General features: G+C 41.6%; 2 protein-coding genes across 4 annotated transcripts in view; one reads left to right on the top strand and one right to left on the bottom strand.

The window, feature by feature from the left end:
- LOC123764697 (large ribosomal subunit protein mL62) overlaps positions 1-5197 on the top strand; it is a 13581-nt gene extending 8384 nt beyond the window's left edge. Inside the window, exons 4-5 of the mRNA XM_045752715.2 lie at positions 1338-1507; positions 2897-5197. Coding sequence (XP_045608671.2) covers positions 1338-1507; positions 2897-2984 — 258 coding nt within the window. The 3' untranslated portion in view covers positions 2985-5197. The remainder of the gene's footprint in view (positions 1-1337; positions 1508-2896) is intronic.
- LOC123764695 (receptor-type tyrosine-protein phosphatase H) lies at positions 4137-24459 on the bottom strand. 3 transcript variants are annotated; one of them, XM_069302522.1, is made up of 8 exons: positions 24098-24459; positions 21376-21409; positions 19364-19627; positions 14812-15075; positions 13722-13994; positions 9556-9779; positions 7339-7515; positions 4137-5406 (listed from the first exon to the last, which is right to left on the bottom strand). In XM_069302522.1, the coding sequence occupies exons 1-8, from the start codon at positions 24158-24160 to the stop codon at positions 5359-5361; spliced, it is 1347 nt and encodes a 448-aa protein (XP_069158623.1). In that variant the 5' UTR covers positions 24161-24459; the 3' UTR covers positions 4137-5358. The 3 variants fall into 3 exon arrangements, with proteins under 3 accessions (XP_069158623.1, XP_069158624.1, XP_069158625.1); XM_069302523.1 differs by having other exon boundaries at positions 4137-5409; positions 13722-13943; XM_069302524.1 differs by having other exon boundaries at positions 4137-5409; positions 24098-24456.

Below are 24459 nucleotides of genomic sequence, written 5' to 3'. Positions count from 1 at the left end.
GTCAGTGAATTTCAAAGAAATGATCTACCAAGCATGGGGGAGGATGAGTTTCAGGATGTAGAGGAATGGGGAATTAAAAGAAATGCCAAGAAATATAGAAACATCACCAAAGGATATACTGACAGGCATTACTATCATGTCCAGTAATATGAGATCCTAACACAGTGGTTTCCAGGAAATAAACCACTTAACGTTAGGTATGACACTCTGGAATGCCTCGGCTGACTCTTTAGGATATGCCTTTTGTTTAGCACTTCAAGGGATTGAGCATTTGGGAACCAGATTATTATTTATTTATATATATATATATATATATATACTGTATTGTTATATTGAAATGAAGAGGTATAATACTGCAGTATAGACGTAAGAATAAATGAAACTGCATAAGACATATTGGCCTATACGAGGCAGCTCCTATTTATATTTGCCCAAACTTATTCATAAATGTCTTAACCTTACGTGTGAAACAATCCATTGATCCCACGCCAATTATGTTACCCCGGAAATTTGTTCCATAAATAGTTGTGGTTTTCATGACAAAATGTCTTCACTCTTGGGTAATATGTCACACAATCCCAGAGACTTGATGCAGGGCTTTTTATCTGGCCTCCTACAATTCTGGTTAATTTCTCAATAAGTTTTGTGTCTGCAAACAGGATTTTAGAGCTGTTTTAAAGTTAAGCATATCTTGCTTCATATATTCTATTATATTATATCATATATAATTCATATTATATCTTGTCATATATTCCATCAGTGTTTCTGTAAATTTATTTATATTTTTATATTTGATTATAATACCAATAACTTAGTAGGTAGGATATCGGCAACTTTTCTGTAAAATTCTTTACTTAGGCTTAACAAATGTTAGGGATACAGTCCCAGTATTTCATTCCATTAAATACTCTAGTTTTTTATAACTTAATAAAGAATTTTTGTATTAAATTTTGTTTGTTTAATGAAATTTATATAGTTGATATGGCAAGATCACTACTTTTTCTTATTTAAAATACTGTACTATAAAATAAAAATGTTTAATTATAAAATGGCATCTCTTAGAAAATACAGAAAATATCATGTGCCATAAAAATACAGCTGAAGAGTTAACCACGAAGCAAGAGCAGGAAGTATTTAGACATCTTATTAGTGATTTAAGTGTTGTATCAAATTCAACTATTTTAACTGGAAGGTTTTGAATTGAGAGAGTTCTGATTCTGAAGTCTGATTCATCAGATCAGAGCTGTTTTGCTCATCAAATAGTTGCAACACCCTTGTAAGATTGTCCCAGAGTAGCAAAATAATTAATTTCCTGTTAAAGTTATTTTTATTTTCAGTACAAGAGCCGTGTAACTGTTGATGGATATTTAGTCATACGATCAGATAAGACCCGATCACAGCAGCTGAACTTGGCTGATGCAATGGACAAACTGCGGCATATGATACATACAGCAGCTCATGTTCAAAAAATCCCACCTGCAGAAGCTGAGGAAAGAGCTCGTAGAAGGTAAGCATTATTTCCTGAAAATGGTTCATGATATCCAAGCTAGAGTGACACAGTGGATGATATGCATGTCTCTTGGTCAGTCATGTTAGGCACCATCAGTTCTGGCCAGTCCATGTTAATCGCCTTGCACTTAGTCATGGGATGTTGATAAACTATATAGGCTACCTGTCCCTGACAATCACATACCAGTACAATATTCAAGTCTATTATTGTTATATATTAAGGTAACACTACCTCAGAGATGATTAGGTCTTTTAATGCTATACATTAGAGTAGCACTATCTCGGAGGTGTTTAGGACTAGTAATGGAAGAGGGCCAAATAGAAATAAATACAATAGGTCATATTTAAACAGAAGTTCACAAGCATGTTGACAATTTATGCTAAATTGTCATTGTGGTACGGCTTGTCTTGATCTACATTAATACAGGTTACTGACAGTTCAGCATTTACAGCCTGATATGACATACTGTACAACTAAATGCAGACAATGATTCGCTTTGCTCTTTCGGCCCACCTCTCAACTGTCAATCAACTGTTTACTAACTACAGGGGTACTATTTTTTTTCCCCCACACCACACACACACACACACCCCAGGAAGCAGCCCGTGACAGCTGACTAACTCCCAGGTACCTATTTACTGCTAGATAACGGGAGCATTTAGGGTGAAAGAAACTTTGCCCATTTGTTTCTGCCTGGTGCGGGAATCGAATCCGCGCCACAGAATTACGAGTCCTGCATGCTATCCACCAGGCTACCAGGCCCTCATATGTGTGTGTGTGTGTGTGTGTGTGTGTGTGTGTGTGTGTGAAAATTAGGATTAAGGCCTTGCCCGAAATGCTATGCGTGCTAGTGGCTGTTCAAGAATGTAAGAACTCTTGTATATACTGTATAAGAAAAAAAAAAATTGTGGCATTGAATGTCATTCCTATCAGTCAGTGACATTTAACAAGGACAAGTTTATCAGTGATTTTTCAGCGTCAACAGTGATAAATGTTTTGATGTGAGGCACACACTCGATATACAGAACAGCTTGAAACAACCTAACACCTTCTAATTACTTTCTAATCATCACACAAAGAGAATGCAAGGCCTAGGTTATCTACTCATCATGATCTATAGATGATGGTAGATTAAACCAAGCTTACCCCAGTTGTCAAGGAGGTAGTGTCATATGGTCTTCTAACCAATGCATCACATGTCCCTCTTAACTCATAATTCCACTTAATTGTTATATAGTAATTTTAGTATTATGTTCATATTGTTATATGTATAATGATGTCACGTTCCTTTTTTTATAAACTTTAAACAAACGTATGTGCTAGTCAACTAAAAAGTGCGCTTAACCAGCAGAAATGAAAACCACTATGTATCATACCATTCCACAGGCACGAAGCATCAGTTCGGGAGCGATTGCGCTATAAGAAAGCCCACTCTCTTATCAAGCAAGGAAGGCAGAATAATGAGTGTGACTGATGAGTTGTGTAGACCACTGTCCTCAAAGACAGTATTGGAGTACCTTCAACTGTCATCAGATTAAGCAGTTCCAGGAATGTACTGCATTATCTTTCACTGTATATTTGTATAGTTACATTAATAATGTATATCAGTATTTGTGGATACTTGTATCTATTTCACTAATCACATTGATAGAATACAAAAATTGAAAGACAGTACTGCAATCATCCTAAAATATTCATGTTGAATGTCTTTGATAAATAGGCTGCAATAATCATAATGTTTATCAAGTTAATAATCATGCTAAATACTGTACAGCCATTTTTAATTATTTGTAATAAATAATTAAATTCACTGTTTTCCATTCTTTCCACACCAAGCTGTGAATTAAATTAACAAACAATTTTTAGCTTATTTTGCCCATATTTAAAAACAAAACAAAAAATATTTGGGACACTTTGTGACTCAAAATTCATACTAGGGTTCCAGCAGAGTACATTAAGTATCCATCTCATCACAATACATGGTGTCATCATTTAATCTTACAGGATATGAATATGATTTGTGTTTGCATCAAAATCAGTGCTTTTTATCACTGTCCCTTAATGATTCATAACCTGATCTTTGTCAACCTTTAAGTGTTCAATTATTAACTATTGCAGTAAACCTTTGATAATAAAGTCAAACATTGGCATGTTTGAAGCTCTCCAGAAAAATATGTGTCAGGGGTGTAATTACGTAAACAAGAACAGCTTTGTATGGGCTGGAAGACCTTCTGTGGTCTCCATTTGCTTTTCTTATTTTCTCCATCCAGAACTGCATTTATTTTCATGACTATGAAGCTGTCCCACATGTTGTCTACTTTATATTATAGTATATCAATTTCTCTTGGCTGAATACTTTTTTTCTTATATAAAGCTTAGAAATGCAGAAGCATCCTACCATGCTATTCCATATGAAAGATTACAGAGTATAGATCAAGAGTTAGCTATAAGTTCAACCAATAACCCAATCTCACAGGATGGCTAATCATATGTGGAATCAGAAAAAAACAAAAGATGTAAGTCTAATGTACTAACTAATCTGCACTAGCAAACTTTGGGTAGAGTATAAGAATATCTTTCAATAACTTTGAATCGAGATATTAGGTTTAGGTTTATATCAAACCTGTTTATATGAAAGCCAATATATTTGAAAATAAACCACAAATTTGTTATATATTCACAAAACCAGTAATATTTTAAGAGCTCTCTTGGCTAGGAATTTTATGGATTATATATGACTTCTTGCTCTCTTACCTATATAAATCCATATACACATCACAAGATAATTTCCACTGTTATTAGTATACCTCTTTTACACATCCAGCTGGCCAACTAATTTGATGATACCAGAGGTAGTGTTCCTAATGAGTGGCTTGTATTATTTGATCCATATTAGGCATAAGCTTGAGCTATAATGATGAAATTGTATGTATTTAGGCATTGTATGTACTAGCTCTATCTATAAATCCATCAACTTTGTATCTTACCTTGTATGTATGTATGTACCTTACCTGAATAAAAATTTATTTATTTATTAAATAAATAGTTTTCTCAATGGATAACCTGAGACAGATTATTTGGCCATTCTTGCTGGTATTGTATATACACATACTGTATACTGTTTAACAGCCCCATTCAGCAGCACTGGTTCTTTATAGTGTTATTTATCTAAAACATATTTTTCTTAAGCCCATCACACTGAATACTGAAAGTGGTTACATTTCGCTGCTGCTCAGCATTTTTTTTTTAAACAAGTTGAGCTTTAAAACGAAAGTGAAAACAAATGAAAACATCAGAGTCATCAACATATAATGTTATCATGTATGCTTCAACATAGATTCTTTCTCCCTCTCACATGGTGATGTTCGTCCATCGTAGTCGAAGATGTTCATGACTTCAATATATCAGGTCGAAGGTCGGTGGCTGTGTGTGTGTCATATGATGGATGATGAGACCAATCTGGGTCCGGAAGGCTCGCCCACACACGAGACACTGGTGAGTGGGTGCTACTGTGGAGGTTAGTCCACAGTAGCAATGGCTCTCTCTCACATACTTACACACTGACTCAATGACACACACGCTGACACACACACACACACACACACACACACACACACACACACACACACACACACACACACACACACACACACACACACACACACACACACACACACTTACAAACACTTGTCAGCAGTTGCCTAACTCCCAGGCACATATTTACAGATAGATGAACTGAGGTTCCATGTGGAAGGAAATGTGCCCAAACGTCTCGTCTCGATAACTGAAATCCGGGTACACTTTGCTGTTTATTTCAGCAGTGACTGTTTACCTTATTCCAATGTATCTTATAGATCATGTGATGATTCCTGATGATCCACGTATGATCCTTGTACCTGCTGGTAGAATATCAATTTTTTATAGTCATCACACAAATATTTTGTAATACTCTGTATGCATGTATAGAGAATGTAGTATAGTTACATTCTATACGTAATTAAAAGTGACATTATTATTATAATAGCCAGGAAAATATGAATTATGAGTATTTAGCTGTTTCAGCCATAGAGTTATATATATATATATATATATATATATATATATATATATATATATATATATATATATATATATATATATATATATATATATATATATATATATATATATATTGCTATTATAATAATAATGTCATATCTTATATATATCACATAAGTATGATATGTAATCATACAGTATATGATATGTAAACACACATGATGATATATAACCAAGTGATGATATATAATCACATATGATGATTTATAATCATATATAATTATATATAATCACATATATAATGTTTTGTGACAACATATAATCACACACTATCATAAATATTATGATGCTATATACTGACACAAGAATGAATACTTGAGAAAGATCACCAGTTTAGGTCATAAACAAACAACAGGCAAAACATAAGAAGAGAGAGAAGACTGACATTTCTTAAAGCATTAGTGTGATAGATGCAAGATTGTTAAGTTGTGGGTAAGTTAATCAAAGTTACGTTACATTAGGTGGCCATTGTATGAGAGTAGTTGAGAGAGTTGCGTACTTTGGCGAATGATGAAATTAGGTCTTTAAATTAGTAAAGTCCTGGGTAAATACTGGTTTGAAAATCGGCGGGTTGTTGATTTATAGAACAAATTATAGAGTAACATGATGGACATGGGATTGCTGGATTGTTTCAAGCTTAGGTTAGACATACTGTATATATAAATGAGTATAGTGAATATAAATAGGGGCTGCCTCCCATGGGCCAATAGGCCTTATAGACCTATGTATGGAAGCTGCACAAGTCTTCATATACTGTATAGGGGTATTTACCATTTTATCAACATTTAACTGCATTTTACACATATGCTCTCTTTGTATACATATATATTTTTTTTAACTCCTAGGTGTCCTAGGAAAACTATGAAACATGTATCTCCTAAAGGAAGGCAACTTCAAGCATAATTCCACATGTGTTAACGAGAGCTTACTATACCTGGATGTTATTTGAGTGGGAGAGTCGCACCGTATGTATATGAACATATAGTCTGATAACTGGCATTTGAAGAGAAACTTTAATGCCAATTTTAAGATGCCCTTGGGTTAAAAATACTGCTTTAATAGAGAATTTTGAATTGCCAGATATGTCTTAGCCATTTGCCTCTGATTAGTTTAATTAACCCCCAGTAAGTTTTGATTTGACTATAAGTTGTTTAAGAACTATACCTGTAGTATCAAAATTCGAATCAGACACTATTCATAACAACTTGTACAAATCGTTACAATAATGACTGGACTAAATAGGTGTTCAGCTGTCTAAATTAAGCTTACATTTTTTAAACAATCGTGAGTAATATTTAGCTTATAATTCATAAGTTGATAGTAGAACACAAAGTGCAGTTTCCCATAAGAGCAATGAGACAGATATTAGCACAATTCATATCACACAATTCAGATGACGAGAAGACGATTTGAAGAAGACCGGGCTTGAGCTTGTGAAAGAAGAAAAAGGGGCTTGAGGTTGTGAAAAAAGGAGATTGGGCTTGAACTTGTGAAAGAAGGAAACTACCCAATGAGCAGAGCACCTAAGAGTGGCACCCAAGACCCAAGAGTCTACTCATTGGGTAGTGCTCACTACCCAATGAGCAGAACACCAACAAGAGTTGGTTCGACGTTGAATCAACGTCATTAACGTTAATTCAACGTTTAATCGACATTAATTCAGAGTTGATATGATGGATAGTAAATCAAAGTCAACTGAAATACTCACCCAGCGTCAGTGGCAATCATACCTGTGTCGTCGAAGTAGCTCTGCGTCGTTTTATATTTCGGGAACAACGATAAATTCCCACCAAAAGTACAATCCCAATGAGCGAACCACATATAGCTAGAGTAGTAGTTAATCCAGGGTCGTGTTTACGAGTAATCCCTATTGACGCCCGCGACCCCAAGCCTGCACCATTGATGGCCTGCATGGAGGTCAAAATAGGAGTTATTAATAATGGAGATATTGCCACCTCCAGTGTAAATATTTGCACAATAACAGCTGTGTTAAGTAGGGTATTACTGCTATACTCTTGAAGGAATGTGCTATACACTTGCAGGAATGTGCTATACACTTGCAGGAATATTCTTTGCACGTGTAAGAACGGCTTAACACTTGCAGAAATGTGTTATGCACTTGTAAGAATTTGCTGTACACTTAATAAGTGGGTGTTTTATGGACTTGTATGAGTCTGCAATTCACTTGTTGGAATGTGCTATATACTTCTACGAATGTGCTATATACCTTTAGGAATGTCCAATACACTTGATGCAATTTCCTATACATTTGTAGGGATGTGCTATTCACTTGTAGAGATGTGCAGTGCATTTATTAGAGATATACACGTGTAGAGATGGGCTATGCACTTCTTGGTATGAGTTATACACTTGATATAATGTGCTATACACCTGTAGGAGTGCACGGTACAGTTAAAACATCAAAGAAGTTGTATAGGAAAAATATGTTTATATAAGACCTAAACTTAGACAGCTTATGAAAGGTTAACTTCCCAGTGGGACCATTATCCAAGAGTGACGTTAGTTCAACATTAAATCAACGTTGAGGACATTGAATTTATGTTATCAACGTGGATTGAACGTTGAATCAATGTTACTTGAGCATGTTTGGTCAACTGTGTCGTGGAATTTGTTTCCCTGTTATTGAACAAATTGTGTCGGCACTGATGTCATTGATGATGCTAGTAAAGTTAGAACTAAATTTATTGATGAAGCATTTGTTGTAGTTTGTTGTTCTGTTGGTGAACCTTTGTCCAGTGGGTGAATGTACTTGAATAACCTCTGCAGAACCCGTTCTGATTTTGGCAATACTGAAGTGTATGTGGGAGTATTTGACTACTAAGGAAGGGAAGGGAACTATCAGGTGGAAAGCGCCAAGCCATTACGACTATATAGCACTGGGAAGGGATCAGGATAAGAATTTGGGATGAGACAGGATGGGGGGGAAGGAATGATGCCCAACCACTTGGACGGTCGAGGATTGAACGCCGCCCTGCATGAAGCGAGACCTGACTACTAAGGAGAGAGAGCGAGGTATTTTGACTTAACTAAATTGTGAGCTGGAAATATTGATTTTATTATAATGCGAGTTAGATATTTTTAGTTTTCTGGTGTGTAAGTGAGGTATTTTGACTTTACTCTAATGTGTGCTGGGAATTCTGACCCTACTGTAATATGAACTAGATATTTTCACTATACTGAAGTGTGACTTAGATATGTTGACTTTACTTTGAATCCCAAATCGTAAAATCATTGTGTTACTCTGGATGCTGTGACGATGAGGTCATCAGAGAGCAATAGGTTATCTGGATGCTCAATGTATGTTATTAATATATTTTGTTTGGGACAAGAAGCCTGTGTGTATATATACTTTAGGTTTGTATCGAGGTTCTCCCAATGTGGAATTACCGACCCTCCCCAGGATGCAACCCCACCACAGTTGCCTAACTCCCGGGTAGCAATTTACTGCTTCGTGAACAGTTTTATCCCTGGGAGGAGAATAACTGATTGTGCATGTTTAATTTCACCTAATTATGGAGAGTTAATTTTTCAATTACCCTCGACAATGAAGAAAAACGTAAGAAATATTGAGAAGATTCGTGTTAGAATTATTAATTCCCCGCTCAAGGTCAAACTACTAATCTTTTTCCAGCATGCAATCCCACAAGTTGCCTAACTCCTGGGAACCTACTTACTGCTAAGTGAACAGAAGCATTAGGTGACATGAAACGTGCACAACCAGTTATTCTCCACCCAGGGATAAAACACTGTTCACCAAGCAGTAAATAGGTACCTGGGAGTTAGGCAACCCTTGTGGGGTTGCATCCTGGGGAAGGTCGGTAATTGCACATTGGGAGAACCTCGATACAACCCTGAAGTATGTACACAGGATTCCTGTCCCAGACAACGGGTAAAATTATTAGGATATTTCATTTACTCAAACTTACCATAATATTAACGCCATATGTATAACCAGGGTCTATGTCTTCCATTGTATAAGCTCTATAATGAGGTTCAAGTTGAACTTGTCCGTCCAGCGCTTCACCAAGCTTTCCCCAGTTGAGCAGCCAGCCCTTCAGGACACCGTTGATGTGATCAGGAAGCGACCAACTTAAAGTTCTTGTTTTGTGAGTGGGGCTTGTGATGCTGAGGTTTGTCGGGGGGCTGGACTCTGTTTATAGCAAAGATGATATAACCTTTTCTGCGGGGAGCCCCTTCGGCTCCCTGGAGCTATCGGGCTAATATGCGATATATTAGACTAGGGTATTAGTCAAAGGTGTCGTTCAGCCTACCGGGAACCACGAGCCAGACCCTGGCCCCACCCCCCCAGAGAGACACAGGGAGCTATGGCCCTTGGAAAATCCCTGTGGTTGGGGGACTTCCTAATCTGCCATTGACCAGGGTTAGTAGTAGGCATCCATCAGTCTCAGGAGACTATGGTGTTGTGCTCTGGAGTGGCCTCACTAGGGCGCAAAGCCAGGGTAGGTTGATATGGAGAAGCTGTTACCCAGGCAGCAGGTCAGGAAGTCCCCCAACCACAAGGGTTTTCCAAGGGCCATAGCTCCCTGTGTCTCTCTGAGGGGGGCCAGGGTCTGGCGCGTGGTCTCCTACCTTTCTGGGTTAGGCACCCAGAAAGGTAGGCATAACAAAACAGACCCCACATGGTAAGAAAATTGCAACCGAAAATCGAACAGAGAGGCAGAACTCTCCCAAACCATAAGGAAACAAGCAAACATCATACACCGTCGCTCGTCCGCGCAGCCTTCCCCCCCCCCGGGAGGAAGGGGGGAGCCCCGGACCCTCTGCGCCTGCTACCCATCAACTCCAGTTCGTTGGTTAATGTGATCTAGGGCGGTCGTCGACACCGGCCTCGATTTCCAAAGCAGTGTTTTGCCTTTGTGGTGTTTTCTGCAGTGTTGTTGCGTGGTGGCCAGGTGTAAGCAAGTGTACCAGGGCTGCATGCGCTTTGGGCGGCCAACCCTAAGAGCCCTGTGAGTAAAACCCCCTGGGTGCTAGGGTTATCTTCCCCTGGTTCTTCCAGGACACCATTTCCGTGGGGTGTTTTTGCTGCTCGGCATTTACTCCGCCCTTAGGGCCAGCTGGGATTTCGTTGCCATTGTTTGGCCTTTGGTAGGGAGTAGTATTGTTGCTGGTTAGGACATCAAGGTGTTGCGCATGCAGCAGCCGGTTCCTGTTTCCTCTAGGGCCGTTGTATTTTTGCTGTTTTTTCTTTTTGTTTTAGTTCTTTGCCGAGTGGGGGGTGTCTGTCTTGTGTGGCTATAGGACCACTTCTATTGGGTTGGTGGCCCTCCGCTAGGTCCCCGTGATTGCACACATCGCAGGGGTTTCAATGTTTGATCTCCCCCCTTTAGCTTGCGTTCGGGGTGGATGTCACTTCTGCCCCGTTCCGTAAGTTCTCATATTTTGTTTCACCTACTTTTTGCTCATGCTCCGCCTGAGCCATCCTGGTCCTTGGACAGGGTGTTTTCTTTCCTCTCTTCGCCTCGGTTTATGGTGGCCTCTTTTGTTCAAGACTGTTTTTCGAGGGCTCTTTCTGTTACCTTCTGATGGAGTTCTGGGAATTCTTCTACTCCCCAAGCCCGGCCCGAGGCCAGGCTTGACTTGTGAGAGCTTGGTCCACCAGGCTATTGCTTGGAGCGGCCCGCAGGCCCACATACCCACCACAGCCCGGTTGGCCTGGCACTTCTTATAGAAAATCTAGTTTTCTCGTGAAGAAGTCCACTGTTGTTCCCACAATATTTCTTATACTCGCTGGGAGAATGTTTAACAACTGTGGACTTCTGACGTTTATACAGTGTTCTCTGATTGTACCAATGGCACCTCTGCTCTTCACTGGTTCTATTTTGCATTTCTTTCATTTCGTTCACTCCAGTATGTTATTTTACTGCATAGATTTGGTACCTGGCCCTCTAGTATTTTCCACGTGTATATTTCTTATCTCTCTTGACTCCTTTCTAGTGAGTACATTTGGAGAGCTTTGAGACGATCCCAATAATTTAGGTGCTTTATCGCGTCTATGCGTGCCGTATATGTTCTCTGTATTCCCTCTATTTCAGCAATCTCTCCTGCTCTGAAGGGGGAAGTGAGTGCTGAGCAGTACTCAAGACGGGACAACACAAGTGATTTGAATAGTACAACCATTGTGATAGGATCACTGGATTTGAAAGTTCTCGTGAAGGCCAGAGGCCAACCCAGAGGCCAACCCAGAGGCCAGTGTTGGCATTGACCTCTGGATGTTGTGTGGGGGAGCTTCATGCTCTCCTCCGGCGCAGGGGTTTCTCCTCCTTCGGTCCTGGCGGTAGGTTTGTTCGGTTGCAGCCGTCTCCTCCTTTTCTGGTGAAGAACGAGACGGCAGTTTTCCGGAGGGGTCCTTGGGTCAGTGATGCTTGGTTTGCCGGGAGGTGCATCATGTGCCGAGTCCGTTTGCACGCCTCGGCTTTGGTGGCTGGGGATGCGCATTGGGTTGATCTAGTTTTCCCTCGTTCCCTGTTCCAGGGCTCGGGTCTCCAAGATCGTCCGCACGGTTATTAAGTCTAGCCAAACTGCGGTCTATCATCGTGCTCATAACGTTCGCAAGTTTGCTGCTTTGGCTGCCGTCTTCGGCGACACGTCTCGGGCTGACATTCGGGCGTGGGGATTTTGGAGGTCGAACAGGGTCCTGGCCGCCCACTATTTGGTAAACATTCCTGGTCTTGGGTGTTCGTGTGTGGCTTTGGGTCGCAGGTTGCAGCCAGTTGTCTGGCCTTCGAGTTGAGGAGCGCATGGCGGCAGCTCCCGAGTAAGTCCCTCTTATACTTATATTTGGTTATGTAACCCCCAGGGATCCAAAGAGGCTCTCCACAGAAAACCAGGGATGACTGTAATGAAAAGCCATTTCCTAGGGAAGCCATGGAGGCTTCCTGGCACTCTCCCTCCCTCTGGTTGGCGGTTTTTCGTGCTGTTTTGATGCCTAGCCTTTGAAGTGGAGTTGCTGGGTAGCCGGCGCTGAGGGTCCGGGACCCCGCCCTCTTGGGGGGGGGGGAAGGCGGTGCAGCATCGGTGTATGATGTTTGCTTTTTTTCCTTGGGATTTGGGGGAGTTCTGCCTCTCTCTTCAGTTGCAAGTTTTTTACCATGTGGGGTCTGTTTTGTTACACCTACCTTTATGGGCTGGGTGCCTAACCCTGGTCAATGGCAGATTAGGAAGTCCCCAACAACAGGGTTTTTCCCAGGGGCCATTGCTCACTGTGCCTCTCTGAGGGGGCCAGGTTCTGGCTCGTGGTCTCCGGTAGGCTCCATTGACTAATGCTATAGTCTAATATATCGCATATTAATCTGATAGCTCCAGGGAGCCCTCCGGGGCTCACCCAGAAAATGTTGTTTCATTATATTCATCGCTGTTTTTTTATTAGGAATGTATTAGATTTTGTTTACATACGAAGTATGATTTTTTTTAGTTTATAAAATGAAGCTGTTAATGAGAGCTTGATAGTATGTTAAATTATCACTGGGATTGACTGTCACTGAAAAGTCATTGCCAGTGAAGGTCACTGCCAGTGACAATCACTGTTCATAATGGTCAATGTTCATGACGGTCACTGTTTCTTACAGTCACTGCCTATGCCTGCGTCACACTCGGGTATATAGCCAGAAGTCCCACCCGGAAATTTCTCTCCTACTCAGGAATCAAACCCGGATCCCCGATTGTGAGTCAAGAACGAACCCAACTCAACAGTTTATGATGATCTTGACTTTTAACTGTGTGATCTGATCCTTTTTTACAGGTTAAACTTTGGTTTCTGAGATACACAAGATAATAATAGTATGATAGTATCCCATTGTTGAAGATAAGAAACCTATGGTTATTGAGATCAACCTAGGCCAAAGTCTGACCTTTCCCAGAATGCAACACGCAACAGTCTACTAACTCACAGGTATCTATTTACTACGAGATGAACAGGTTCATCAGATGTAAGGAAATGTGTCCATACGAATCAACCAGACGGGAGTCGAACCTGGGGACCAATCATGCTGTGATACGTCAATACCAATTCAGTATAATGCAATATATAAAAAAATAAGTAAAGAAGAGTGAAAACTAGAGCATAACATACGTGTCTGAGGCGTCACGACCGAACAGGATGGCGGTGTGCCCGTGACATTGTGCGCATCCACGAACACTGTCGCAGTGACGTTAGTGTACGGATCTACGCTGTGTATCAAGCTTCCGGTGTAGTTTCCCGTTTCGTTACTCCACAAGACCACCCAGTTCCAGGTGGCGAAGTAGTTGAAGCCCCAGGGGCACTCATCTCCTCCACCATGTTCAGTAACTTCCACTGTGGTTGAATGCCATATATGAATACTGCAGGAGTCTGGTTGCTTAGGTACTGCGGGAGAAATATGATGAGTCGCCCTAATCGATCGCTTTGGTTATCTGGCAATACAGTGACCCTCAGGTCAATTCAGGTCAATAACTGAGTCATGCAACATTCATTCATTATTGCACTGAAGTTAGTCTCTATTCCCATACATTATTGTAATAATTAACGGATGAGAATGGAGTAGAATAAAGCCTTTAAAATGTTTTGCAACATAGGCTGAGAAGGGAGACTTTAACCTCATTGCGAACGTAATAATATTAGATCATAATGAAATAGCATTGGATGACCCTATTATTAGTGTAGGCTGATGATATGCATATAAAAATCAACTGGAATCATGCAGAGGATTCGACCCTGTACCCTGGCTACTCCCAATCTCACGTCAGTGTGATTTCTTTTGTGTGTAATATGCATATATTAACACTAATTACTTTGTGTTGTAAAATAATGCATATAAAACTATTAAAGGTGATATATTGAATCAGTGTATGGTTAATACATGGATGTAAACATGACTAATCCTTCCGCCCATGCTTACTGGATGGGTGCTGAGTGCAGGAGAAAATTATTATTATATGCAACTAGTTAACCAGAAATGCATATTGCTTATCTTAAAGATTATTTAGGTTGTGTGCTTGAGCTGATTATGTGATAAATATTTCCACTAATCCATTAGTGGCATTGTGTCCTTAATGAATTAATTAAACCCAACTTGTGTTTAATTAGTTCATTCATAATTAATACTATACAAACTTGTGAAGTATTAATTATATATATAATAACTAAGCTAAATGAACAAGAATATAGAAGGTGAGATTATTACGTGGTTGGCTTGGTGTAATGTCAATGAAGGCTTGACATTTCTTGCCGTCTCCATAAATGGACACTGCAATAATCGTATAGCTACAACAGCATCTCAAGTCTTCAAAGTGAACGAATGTGTTGCTCGTGTTCACACGTTGTTCATCATAGCCACTATAGGCATGAATCGCATAGTATTGGGGTTCTACATCTGGTGGTTCCCAAGAAACGTTGAGAGCGAAGTACCCCACCGGTGTCGCCGTCAGGTTCCGCGGCGGACCGTAACCTGTAGGAGAACACACTATTAACACATTACGTCGAGGCTCCTAAACATAGCAGAGATGGGCTTGGGGTCCTCCTCCATCACATGATACCATGATTAGTCCCGTGAGCCAAGAGAGGTTATCATGAATGACATAGGTAACATTCCCTTCCTTTCTTTATAAGTAGCTCCAGGTGGTATCTGGTATGCTCAAACTCGCTGACACAGGGACCAGGTTCTGTCATGACCTCGTGATCAACAGCATCACTGGCCAACAACAGCCTGGCCCAAGTTTCAATATGTGCTTAGGGTAAAGTGGAAAAGGCTAATAAAACAACTCCTGTTTACTGGAACATATAAAATAGGTCACTGTAAAACAATAAGAAGCTAAAATTCTCTACAATTAATACTCTAATCACAACAAGGAACCTAAACACAGCAATCGAAATCATTAACTGCACACACTCAGGACTAGCCGACACAGCCTCCAACCCGGCGCAGTGGTACACTAACCCAAGTAAGTAATTATCAAAAGAAGGCACCAAACCGGGAAGGCTATGTAGCACCATTAAATGTGCGGGATAATCAGAGGGCGCTAAATATCACCAAGGATGCCAATTCGAGAACAAACGCATAAGGCGAACGTTATCACAAGTATCCAAGTCGCCAAGAATTCCATCGAGGGACGGTCGGAAAACAAGACACACTCGTTCTGGAAGTCAGGACATTCAACAAGGATATGCACGACAGGGGCCTCGTAGCCTGGTGGATAGCGCGCAGGACTCGTAGTTCTGTGGCGCGGGTTCGATTCCCGCACGAGGCAGAAACAAATGGGCAAACAAAGTTTCTTTCACCCTGAATGCCCCTGTTACCTAGCAGTAAATAGGTACCTGGGTGTTAGTCAGCTGTCACGGGCTGCTTCCTGGGGGTGGAGGCCTGGTCGAGGACCGGGCCGCGGGGACTTCGGGGCACTAAAGCCCCGAAATCATCTCAAGATAACCTCAAGATAACCGTAAGAGGGACAATGGAATTTGTACAATAAGGAGCAGGGCGGCGCTCCATTAAGTGACCGCCAGTTAAACGGGTATGGCCAATACGTAACCTAGCCAGAGCCGTTTCCCACCACCGGTTACGGTAGTAGGAGGAAGGCCACTGGGACACACGACTCTTAAGAGTACGCAGTTTGTTACCAATAAGAGAAGACCAACAACTCTGCCAGCAGGCAAGGATGGAGGCATGAATAACTGGATAAAAGTCGGAATAAGGAATACCTTTACGGGAGATGGGACAAGAGCGGATAGCTTCCTTAGCAGCAGCATCCACACGCTCATTTAAAGAGACACCAACATGGCTGGGAACCCAGCAAAACTCAACCGACTTAAATTTACTGGAGATAAAAATAACAGTCAATGTTGAATCTCGAGGACCACTGGGTGGACCGGATTAAAGGACCCTAAAGCCATGAGGGAACTACGAGAGTCAACTACCACCACAAAGGAGGATTGACACCGGGAAAGCAGGAGACGAAGAGCATAGGGAATAGCATAAAGTTCTGCTGTGAAGATGCTAGCCTCTGGAGGAAGGCGACACATATAAGTGTGGTCAGGAAAAACAACAGAGTAGCCCACACTGTCAGCAGACTTAGATCCGTCGGTGAAGATGGGAACGGAGTGGGAGTGAGAAGAAAAGTGCTCAAGGAGAGGCGTTTCAGAACTAGAAGGGGGTAAAACTTTAGTGATGCGGGTTAGAGAAGTACAAAATTTGGGAAGGGGGGACCCTCCACGGGGGCAAGGATGGAACAATACGAGGAGAAACATTGGTAATACGAACCGAAAGAGAATCTTGTAAGCGAGACAAACGGACAGAAAGAGGAAGGTGGTGAAGAGGAACTACAGGAGGGGTAAAAGTCAAAGCACGATAGAGGCGAGAGTGAGGATGCTGTAAGGATCGCGCAAGATAACGAAGACAGTAGCGATCACGGCGGTCCTGGAGAGACAGGAAGCCAGTGTCAGCGGACAAGCTGAGGGCGGGAGTTGAACAACAAGCACCGGAGCTGAGGCACAACCCAGTATGGTGCAGAGGATCAAGACGGCGAAGAGTAGAAGGAGAAGCAGAAGAGTATGCAGGGCAACCATAATCGAGTTTAGACAGGACGAGAGAGGAATGCAACGAGAGGAGCGTGCGCCTGTCCGCTCCCCAAGAAGTATGGAACAAAACCTTAAGTAGGTTAAGGGCCTTAGAGCATTCAACACGGAGGTAAGAGACATGGGGCGACCAAGACAAACGAGTGTCAAAGAATAACCCCAAAAGCTTCGTGGAATCTTTGTACTCAAGGGGATGACCATAAAGTGACAAAGAGGGATGATGAACGACCCACTTCAGAGTAAAAGTCATGGCACAAGTCTTAGTAGTAGAGAACTTGAAGCATTGATTGGTGGCCCAAGATGACACGGCATCAATCGCAAGTTGAAGCCGCCGTTGGAGAGGCGAATCATCACCGACAACAAAGAGTAAGACCATCAACATAAAGAGCGGAGAAGATGCCAGAAAGAAGGAAAGAAGACCACTGAGGGCAACCAGAAAAAGAGTAGTGCTCAGAACACTACCTTGGGGTACACCTTCATACTGCCAAAAAGAGGCAGAGAGAATGGTACCAAGCCTGACTCGAAAGGTGAGAGAGAAAGCTTTGAAGGAAGAGAGGGAGATAACCACGAAGGTCAAAAGAACGAAGTTGGGACAGAATATGGTATCTCCAAGTCGTGTCATAAGCCTTTTCCAGGTCAAAAAGGACAGCAACAACGGAGGTCTTCGCAGCAAAAGTAGTACGAGTATAGACCTCCAAGTTCACCAGGACATCAGTCGTGCTGCGGAACTTGTGAAAACCAAATTGAGAAGGAGAAAGGTGGTGATGGTGTTCCAAGAACCACATCAGACGAACATTTACCATACGCTCAAAGAGCTTACAGACAACTCGTGAGAGCAATACGGCGGAAATCCTTAGGGGGACGTACCGAGAGACCCGGGTTTCCGAATAGGGAGTACAACGGCATCGAGCCAGACCTCAGGGATGGACGACGACTCCCAGAGCAAGTTATACAGACTCAGTTAATACCGAGACGTACACGGAGGGAGATGGCGAAGCATCTCATAATGAACGTCATCTGAGCCCGCTGCTGTAGATCCGCAGAGGGCCCGGGCAGACTGAAGTTCAGAAAGAGAGAAAGGATCATTATAGGGAAGGCAGAGATGAGTGTGGAAATCTAAAGGATAAGATCCAAGAACAGGCTTACGAAGAAGGAAGGATTGAGGATGATTAGAAACAGAGCGAACAGTAGAAAACCAATCGCTTGGTCCTGGCCAAACAGTCCTCTCAAGTAATAAGTCTCATTTTGTATGCTAAGGTCCCCAACGTACAAAGTACTATGAAAAGTAGCAGCTCACAAATATCCACGTTTTCTATGCATCGCACACGGGTACTGCAGGAGTCTGGTTTCTTAGGTACTGCGGGAGAATTATGCTCGATCTCATTAGTTATCTGGCAATATAGTGACCCTCTGGTTAATTCAGGTCAATAACTGGGTCATGCAACATGTACTCATTATTGCACTGAAGTTAGTCTCCATTATCATCCATTATTGTAATAATTAACGGATGAAAATGGAGTAGAATAAAGCCTTTAAAATGTTTTGTAACATAGGCTGAGAAGGGAGACTTTAACCTCATTATTGAGAACATAATAATATTAGATCATAATGAAATAGCATTGGATGACCCTATTATAAGTGTAGACTGATGATATGTATATGAAAATCAACTGGAATCGTGCAGAGGATTCGAACCAGTACCCTGGGTACTCCCAATCACACGTCAGTGTGATTTCGTTTGTGCATAATATGCATATATTAACACTGTAATTACTTTGTTTTGTAAAATAATGCATATAAAACTATTAAAGGTGATACATTGATTCAGTGTATGGTTAATACATGGATGTAAACATGACTAATCCTTCCGCCCATGCTTACTGGATGGGTGCTGAGTGCAGGAGAAAATTATTATTATATGCAACTAGTTAACCAGAAATGCATATTGCTTATCTTAAAGATTATTTAGGTTGTGTGTTTGAGCTGATTATGTGATAAATATTTCCACCAATCCATTAGTGGCATTGTGTCCTTAATGAATTAATTAAACCCAACTTGTGTTTAATTAGTTCATTCATAATTGATACTACACAAACTTGTGAAGTATTAATTATATATATAATAACTCTAAGCTAAATGAAAAGGAACATAGAAGGTGAGATTATTACGTGGTTGGTTCGGTGTGGCGTCAATGGTGGTAAAACAGTTCTCGTCGTCTCCGTAAACGGACCCTGCATAAATCGTGTAGGTACAACAGCATGTCAAGTTTTCTAGGAGAACGAATGTGTTGCTCGTGTTTACATCTTTTCTATCAAAGAGATTATCTGCAATAATCGCATAGTATTGGGGTTCTACATCTGGTGGTTCCCAAGACACGTAGAGAGCGGAGTACCCCACCGGCGTCGCCGTCAGGTTCCGCGGCGGACCGTAACCTGTAGGAGAACACACTATTAACACATTACGTCGAGGCTCTTAAATATGGCAGAGATGTGCTTGGGGGTCCTCCTCCATCACATAATACCATGATTAGTCCTGTGAGCCAGGAGAGGCTATCATGGATGACATAGGTAACATTCCACACCTTTCTTAATTAATAAGTAGCCCCAGCTAGGTGGTATCAGGTATGACCAAACTCACTGACACAGGGACGAGGTTCCACACAGCCTCTCGCCCCTCGCTTGCTCCTGAGCAAACAGTCCTTTCAAGTAATACGTCTTATTTTAAATTCTATGGTCCCAAACGATCAAAGTACTATGAAAAGTAGCGGCTCACAAATATCCACGTTTTCTATGCATCGGTAGGTTAGGTTAGGTGGGCTGCTTGGGTTCATACGTTTTGGGTGAAGTTTGCACTTCATATTTTGTCTGTTGTGGTAAATCAAGACAACAGGTTGCCTGATCACAAGTTGGCCAAAAACTGACGCTTCTTCCTTGAAAACATTTGACTCAAATGTCAAAATGAGCCCATTAATTAAGAACATTAAAAACATAAGAAAATAAGAATGTGGGAAACTACAGAAGGCCTGTTGGCATAGTAGTCTACATACTCGGCTCACAACTGAGGATTTAGAGTTCGATTTCCGGATGGGACAGAAGGTGGCACATTTATTTTCACCTGCTGTGAAACATCAGAACTGCCTTTATAAGTTTGTGTAAAGAATAATTTAGAACCTTATATGCCACGTACGTGAGATCAATCTTGGAGTATGCGGCTCCAGCCTGGAGTCCGTATCTAGTCAAGCACAAGACAAAGATTGGGGAAGATTCAAACCTATGCCACCTCACTGGTACCACAACTACGAGGTACGAGATACGAGGAAACTACACGAATTGAACCTCACCTCACTGGAAAACATCAGTGTTAATGGAAACATAATTACCACATGCAAAATTCTCAGATAAATTGATAGAGTACATAAAGACACTATTTAGCACGGGTGGTACTCTTGCAAATGGACATAAGAGGAAATTGAATACCAAAATGAGCAGCAGACACTAGAAATATTTTTTTTCAGTGTCAAGAGTAGTTAACAAAAGAAGTGCAGTAGGAAGTGATATGGTGGAGACAGACTCCACACCAAGTTTCAACTGTAGACATGAAATTTGACTCACACCAAACGTCTGGCCTCCAGCTTTACACTCAGATAAACAGATATTACTCTCTTGTAGAATAGATATATGTGTGTGTGTGTGTGTCATGTTCAGAGCGTGTTGCTGCCCATTTGCATGCAGCTGCGTTTCATACGTCAGCTATGTAAAGAGAGAGAGCCGGATGCCCACCACGTTTGGTTGTCTGTTAGTCACGTGCCAGTGTAACATTCAAGCCAATAACCAAGCAATATATGGCATTATGTCCCCCTTACTACTGTAATCAACCACATCACCACAGTGGAGAACATCATTACCTACCAGAGAAAGCGGGTATCGTGTAAAACTTGAACTGTGGGTACCGGGTATAGGGTGCCATCCAAAGGCCATGTGACTTCCCTGGAACTCCTGGTCGTGAAGGCTCGGGTCTACAGTCTTGACAGCTTGGGCCTTCTATTGTAAATTACTTACCCATAGGTTCAGTGCTATTAAGTAGGTCGCAGTCTCTCAAGCAGTCATTGTCTGATGAGGCCAGAGATGGGATTATGGCAAAGCAATAACACTGAACCTAACAGAGAACAATGATGACTTGCCTTCGGTCTCACAAGGTCTGACATTTACAGTGGCCTGAAAATAGCGAAAAAATTAATTATAAAACTTTTAAATTAGAATTGTATTCAAATATTTCAGAAACTGACGAATGAAAAAGTTTATTATTTCAACAACTCTATTCTACTTGAACATACACCGAGGCTGTTATGGTTTAAAGCCATACACTAAGGTTGTCATTGTTTAAAAATATATAGTAAACCACACATCAAGTCTCAAAATATTTTAATATTGAAAATTTTTATACAAAAATATTTTTCCCACTAAATGGTAATACTGAAGTTTAAGTATTGCACAAACTACAATTTTAGTGGTGATATATTTCTTACCATTTTCCACCAACGAAAACTTTACAAGCACAGAAGAATTTGACGTTATTTAGCTGCTTCTGTTAGCCAGTGACAATGTGACGTCACTTGCTGATACTGTCAGCCAGTGACAATGTGACGTCACTTGCTGATACTGTCAACCAGTGACAATGTGACGTCACTTGCTGATACTGTCAACCAGTGACAATGTGACGTCACTTGCTGATACTGTCAACCAGTGACAATGTGACGTCACTTGCTGATACTGTCAACCAGTGACAATGTGACGTCACTTGCTGATACTGTCAACCAGTGACAATGTGACGTCACTTGCTGATACTGTCAGCCAGTGACAATGTGACGTCACTTGCTGATACTGTCAACCAGTGACAATGTGACGTCACTTGCTTATGTTGTCAGCCCCTAATAATATCACCAGGAGACTGACATACCAAATGGGAGAGTACAAGGAAATAAGACCCTTCCTGATAATGATATGGGAAAGGTAACTCTGAGGGAAGACTACAGGAAAATATTAACTTCTTCAATAAGATATGTTGGGAAGCAGTTGACAAATTTTTCCCTCAACAAGTAGTGGACAATGAGAGGTTTAGCCATGGTTAAATTAAGGGTACTGAAGCGAAGTACATAAACATGAGAGCATGAAAAAAACTGCAAAAAGAGAAGATCGACAGAGAACAGAGAGCTTTAAATCAGTTCGTCAAGGGGAGAAGAGAAGCAGTAAGGCAGTTTGGATCGAAAATGCAGATGAAGCAAAAATCCAACCCACGCTATCTCACAGCCACATCAAGAGGGGAAACATCAGATCAGTAACAGGTGATTAAAATGAGGACAGAAGTCAACTCATAGAATGAGGATAACGGATAAGTGTATGAGGAACTCAACTGGAGATTTTGAGTCTTTGCAATAGAATAATGAAAAGTTCTTGAACTGAGGGAGATAGTACCAAACTAAGTAGCTCAGAAGATTCTCCGTTGAGATTACCGGAAATGAGGTAAGTATGCATTTAATGGAACTAGGCACAGCTAAGGCGGTGGAACAAGAATGGATCTTTCCTTGAGATCCTATCTGGCCATCACAAAGGGTCCCTATTGCCAGCACATGGAGCAGAATCCTTGTGCTGGCCACTCACATTAATAAATAACAAGTCACTGGAAACAGGAGAACTGCCAGAAACTTAGAAATTGCAAGTATGCTGACAATTTTTCAAAATGGGAAACAGACAGGGGACAAAACTGCAGATCTGTGTACCTTTTATGCATGTGATGGAAAAGTCAATAAAAAAGAGGTAGATAGACAATCTGAAGAGGAACATCTTTATAGCAACAGGAAGGGTTCATGGCTAACAAATTATGCCTCAAAGATTTGAGCTCTATGACTGGACGACAGAGATCAGTCAAACCAGGGCAAGGTGAGCGAAGTGGACATTTCTTAGACTGTCAGAAATTCTTTGACACAGTGACCCACAGGAGACTAATACAAACAATGTAGAAACATGCAGGAATGACAGGAAATGTGCTTTAGGGGATTACAGAACAGAAAACAGAGAAACGCAATTAGAGGAGAGACCTCACAGTGACAGGATATTACCAACGACGTCCCACAGGGGTTAGTGCTAGTTAGTCCTATTCCCAATAAATGGGAATGACTTACCAGAAGGAATAGCCTACTTTCCTCATTGAATCAGACAGAAAAACGTCATGGTTCCAAAATTTGTAATGAACCACAATAGACACTAAGTTACAGAGATGATTTTTGACATGCGTATACAGAAGGGAAATTTTGAAGAAGAAGGTGAAGAATTGTAGCGAATCAGAACAGGGGAGAAGGGGCACCTACATGAAGGGCCCCACTGATGGGGACAAAGAGCTAGTGTTGTGGGTGTCCATAACTTCACGGACCAGGCTAAAGGAGTGGATCTAAATGATCTAAAGGAATGGTTCACTTTTGGAAGCTTTTGCCACCTCCCTCGTTACTAACCTCGCTTCATTAACTACTAGTTTGTCTGAGAGTGACCCTACTTCTGATGCTCTGCTTCCCTACACTTCTACTTTCATGATGTCCTCTTCTACTTCCACTACTCCGTTACCAAACACTCTACCACATACAGCAAAATTCAGCCTTTCTTTTTCGCCCCATTCCTCTGTCTCCTCCTATTCCACTTTGTCTTTATCTTCAGTCTCCTCACACTGGCATTTTCCACCACTCTTCGCTTCACGAATCTCCTCTTCCTATCCTTGTCTTCCTTCATTATATTCTCTCCCTTATGCTTTCACTCTCTTTTCTCTCGTTTTCTACTGCTTCTCCCCTTTATTCTTCCTCTTTCATCATGTTTCTCCTCCCCACCCTGTACTTCCTCACCGCGAGCGTGACTGACCTGGGCAGCAACAGTCAACACCAGGACACCAAGCTGCAGTACACGCGCACACCAGCACAGCATAGTGGTGCTGCTGGCTGTGGTGCTGCTGGCTGTGGTGTTCCTGGCTGTGGTGTTCCTGGCTGTGGTGCTGCTGGCTGTGGTGTTCCTGGCTGTGGTGTTCCTGGCTGTGGTGCTGCTGGCTGTGGTGTTCCTGGCTGTGGTGTTCCTGGCTGTGGTGCTGCTGGCTGTGGTGTTCCTGGCTGTGGTGTTCCTGGCTGTGGTGTTCCTGGCTGTGGTGTTCCTGGCTGTGGAGCAGCTGGCTGTGAGGAAGGACTGCTGTACAGGACTTGCCGTGGGTGCCAATATCGCGCAGTGGGTGA

This window comes from Procambarus clarkii, chromosome 48 (assembly GCF_040958095.1).
Source record: "Procambarus clarkii isolate CNS0578487 chromosome 48, FALCON_Pclarkii_2.0, whole genome shotgun sequence".
NCBI lineage: Eukaryota > Metazoa > Arthropoda > Malacostraca > Decapoda > Cambaridae > Procambarus > Procambarus clarkii.
This window is presented reverse-complemented; position numbering and strand designations above follow the sequence as displayed.

What these genes read in the sequence shown, in the direction of transcription:
- LOC123764695 (XM_069302524.1), bottom strand. Translation starts at nt 24,160, where the DNA reads ATGCTGTGCTGGTGTGCGCGTGTACTGCAGCTTGGTGTCCTGGTGTTG. An exon ending in CGCCACACCGAACCAACCAC is followed by an intron (nt 15,076 to 19,363) that starts GTAATAATCTCA and finishes GTTCTCCTACAG; the next exon opens with GTTACGGTCCGCCGCGGAAC. An exon ending in GGTCGTGACGCCTCAGACAC is followed by an intron (nt 9,780 to 13,721) that starts GTATGTTATGCT and finishes TGCTATAAACAG; the next exon opens with AGTCCAGCCCCCCGACAAAC.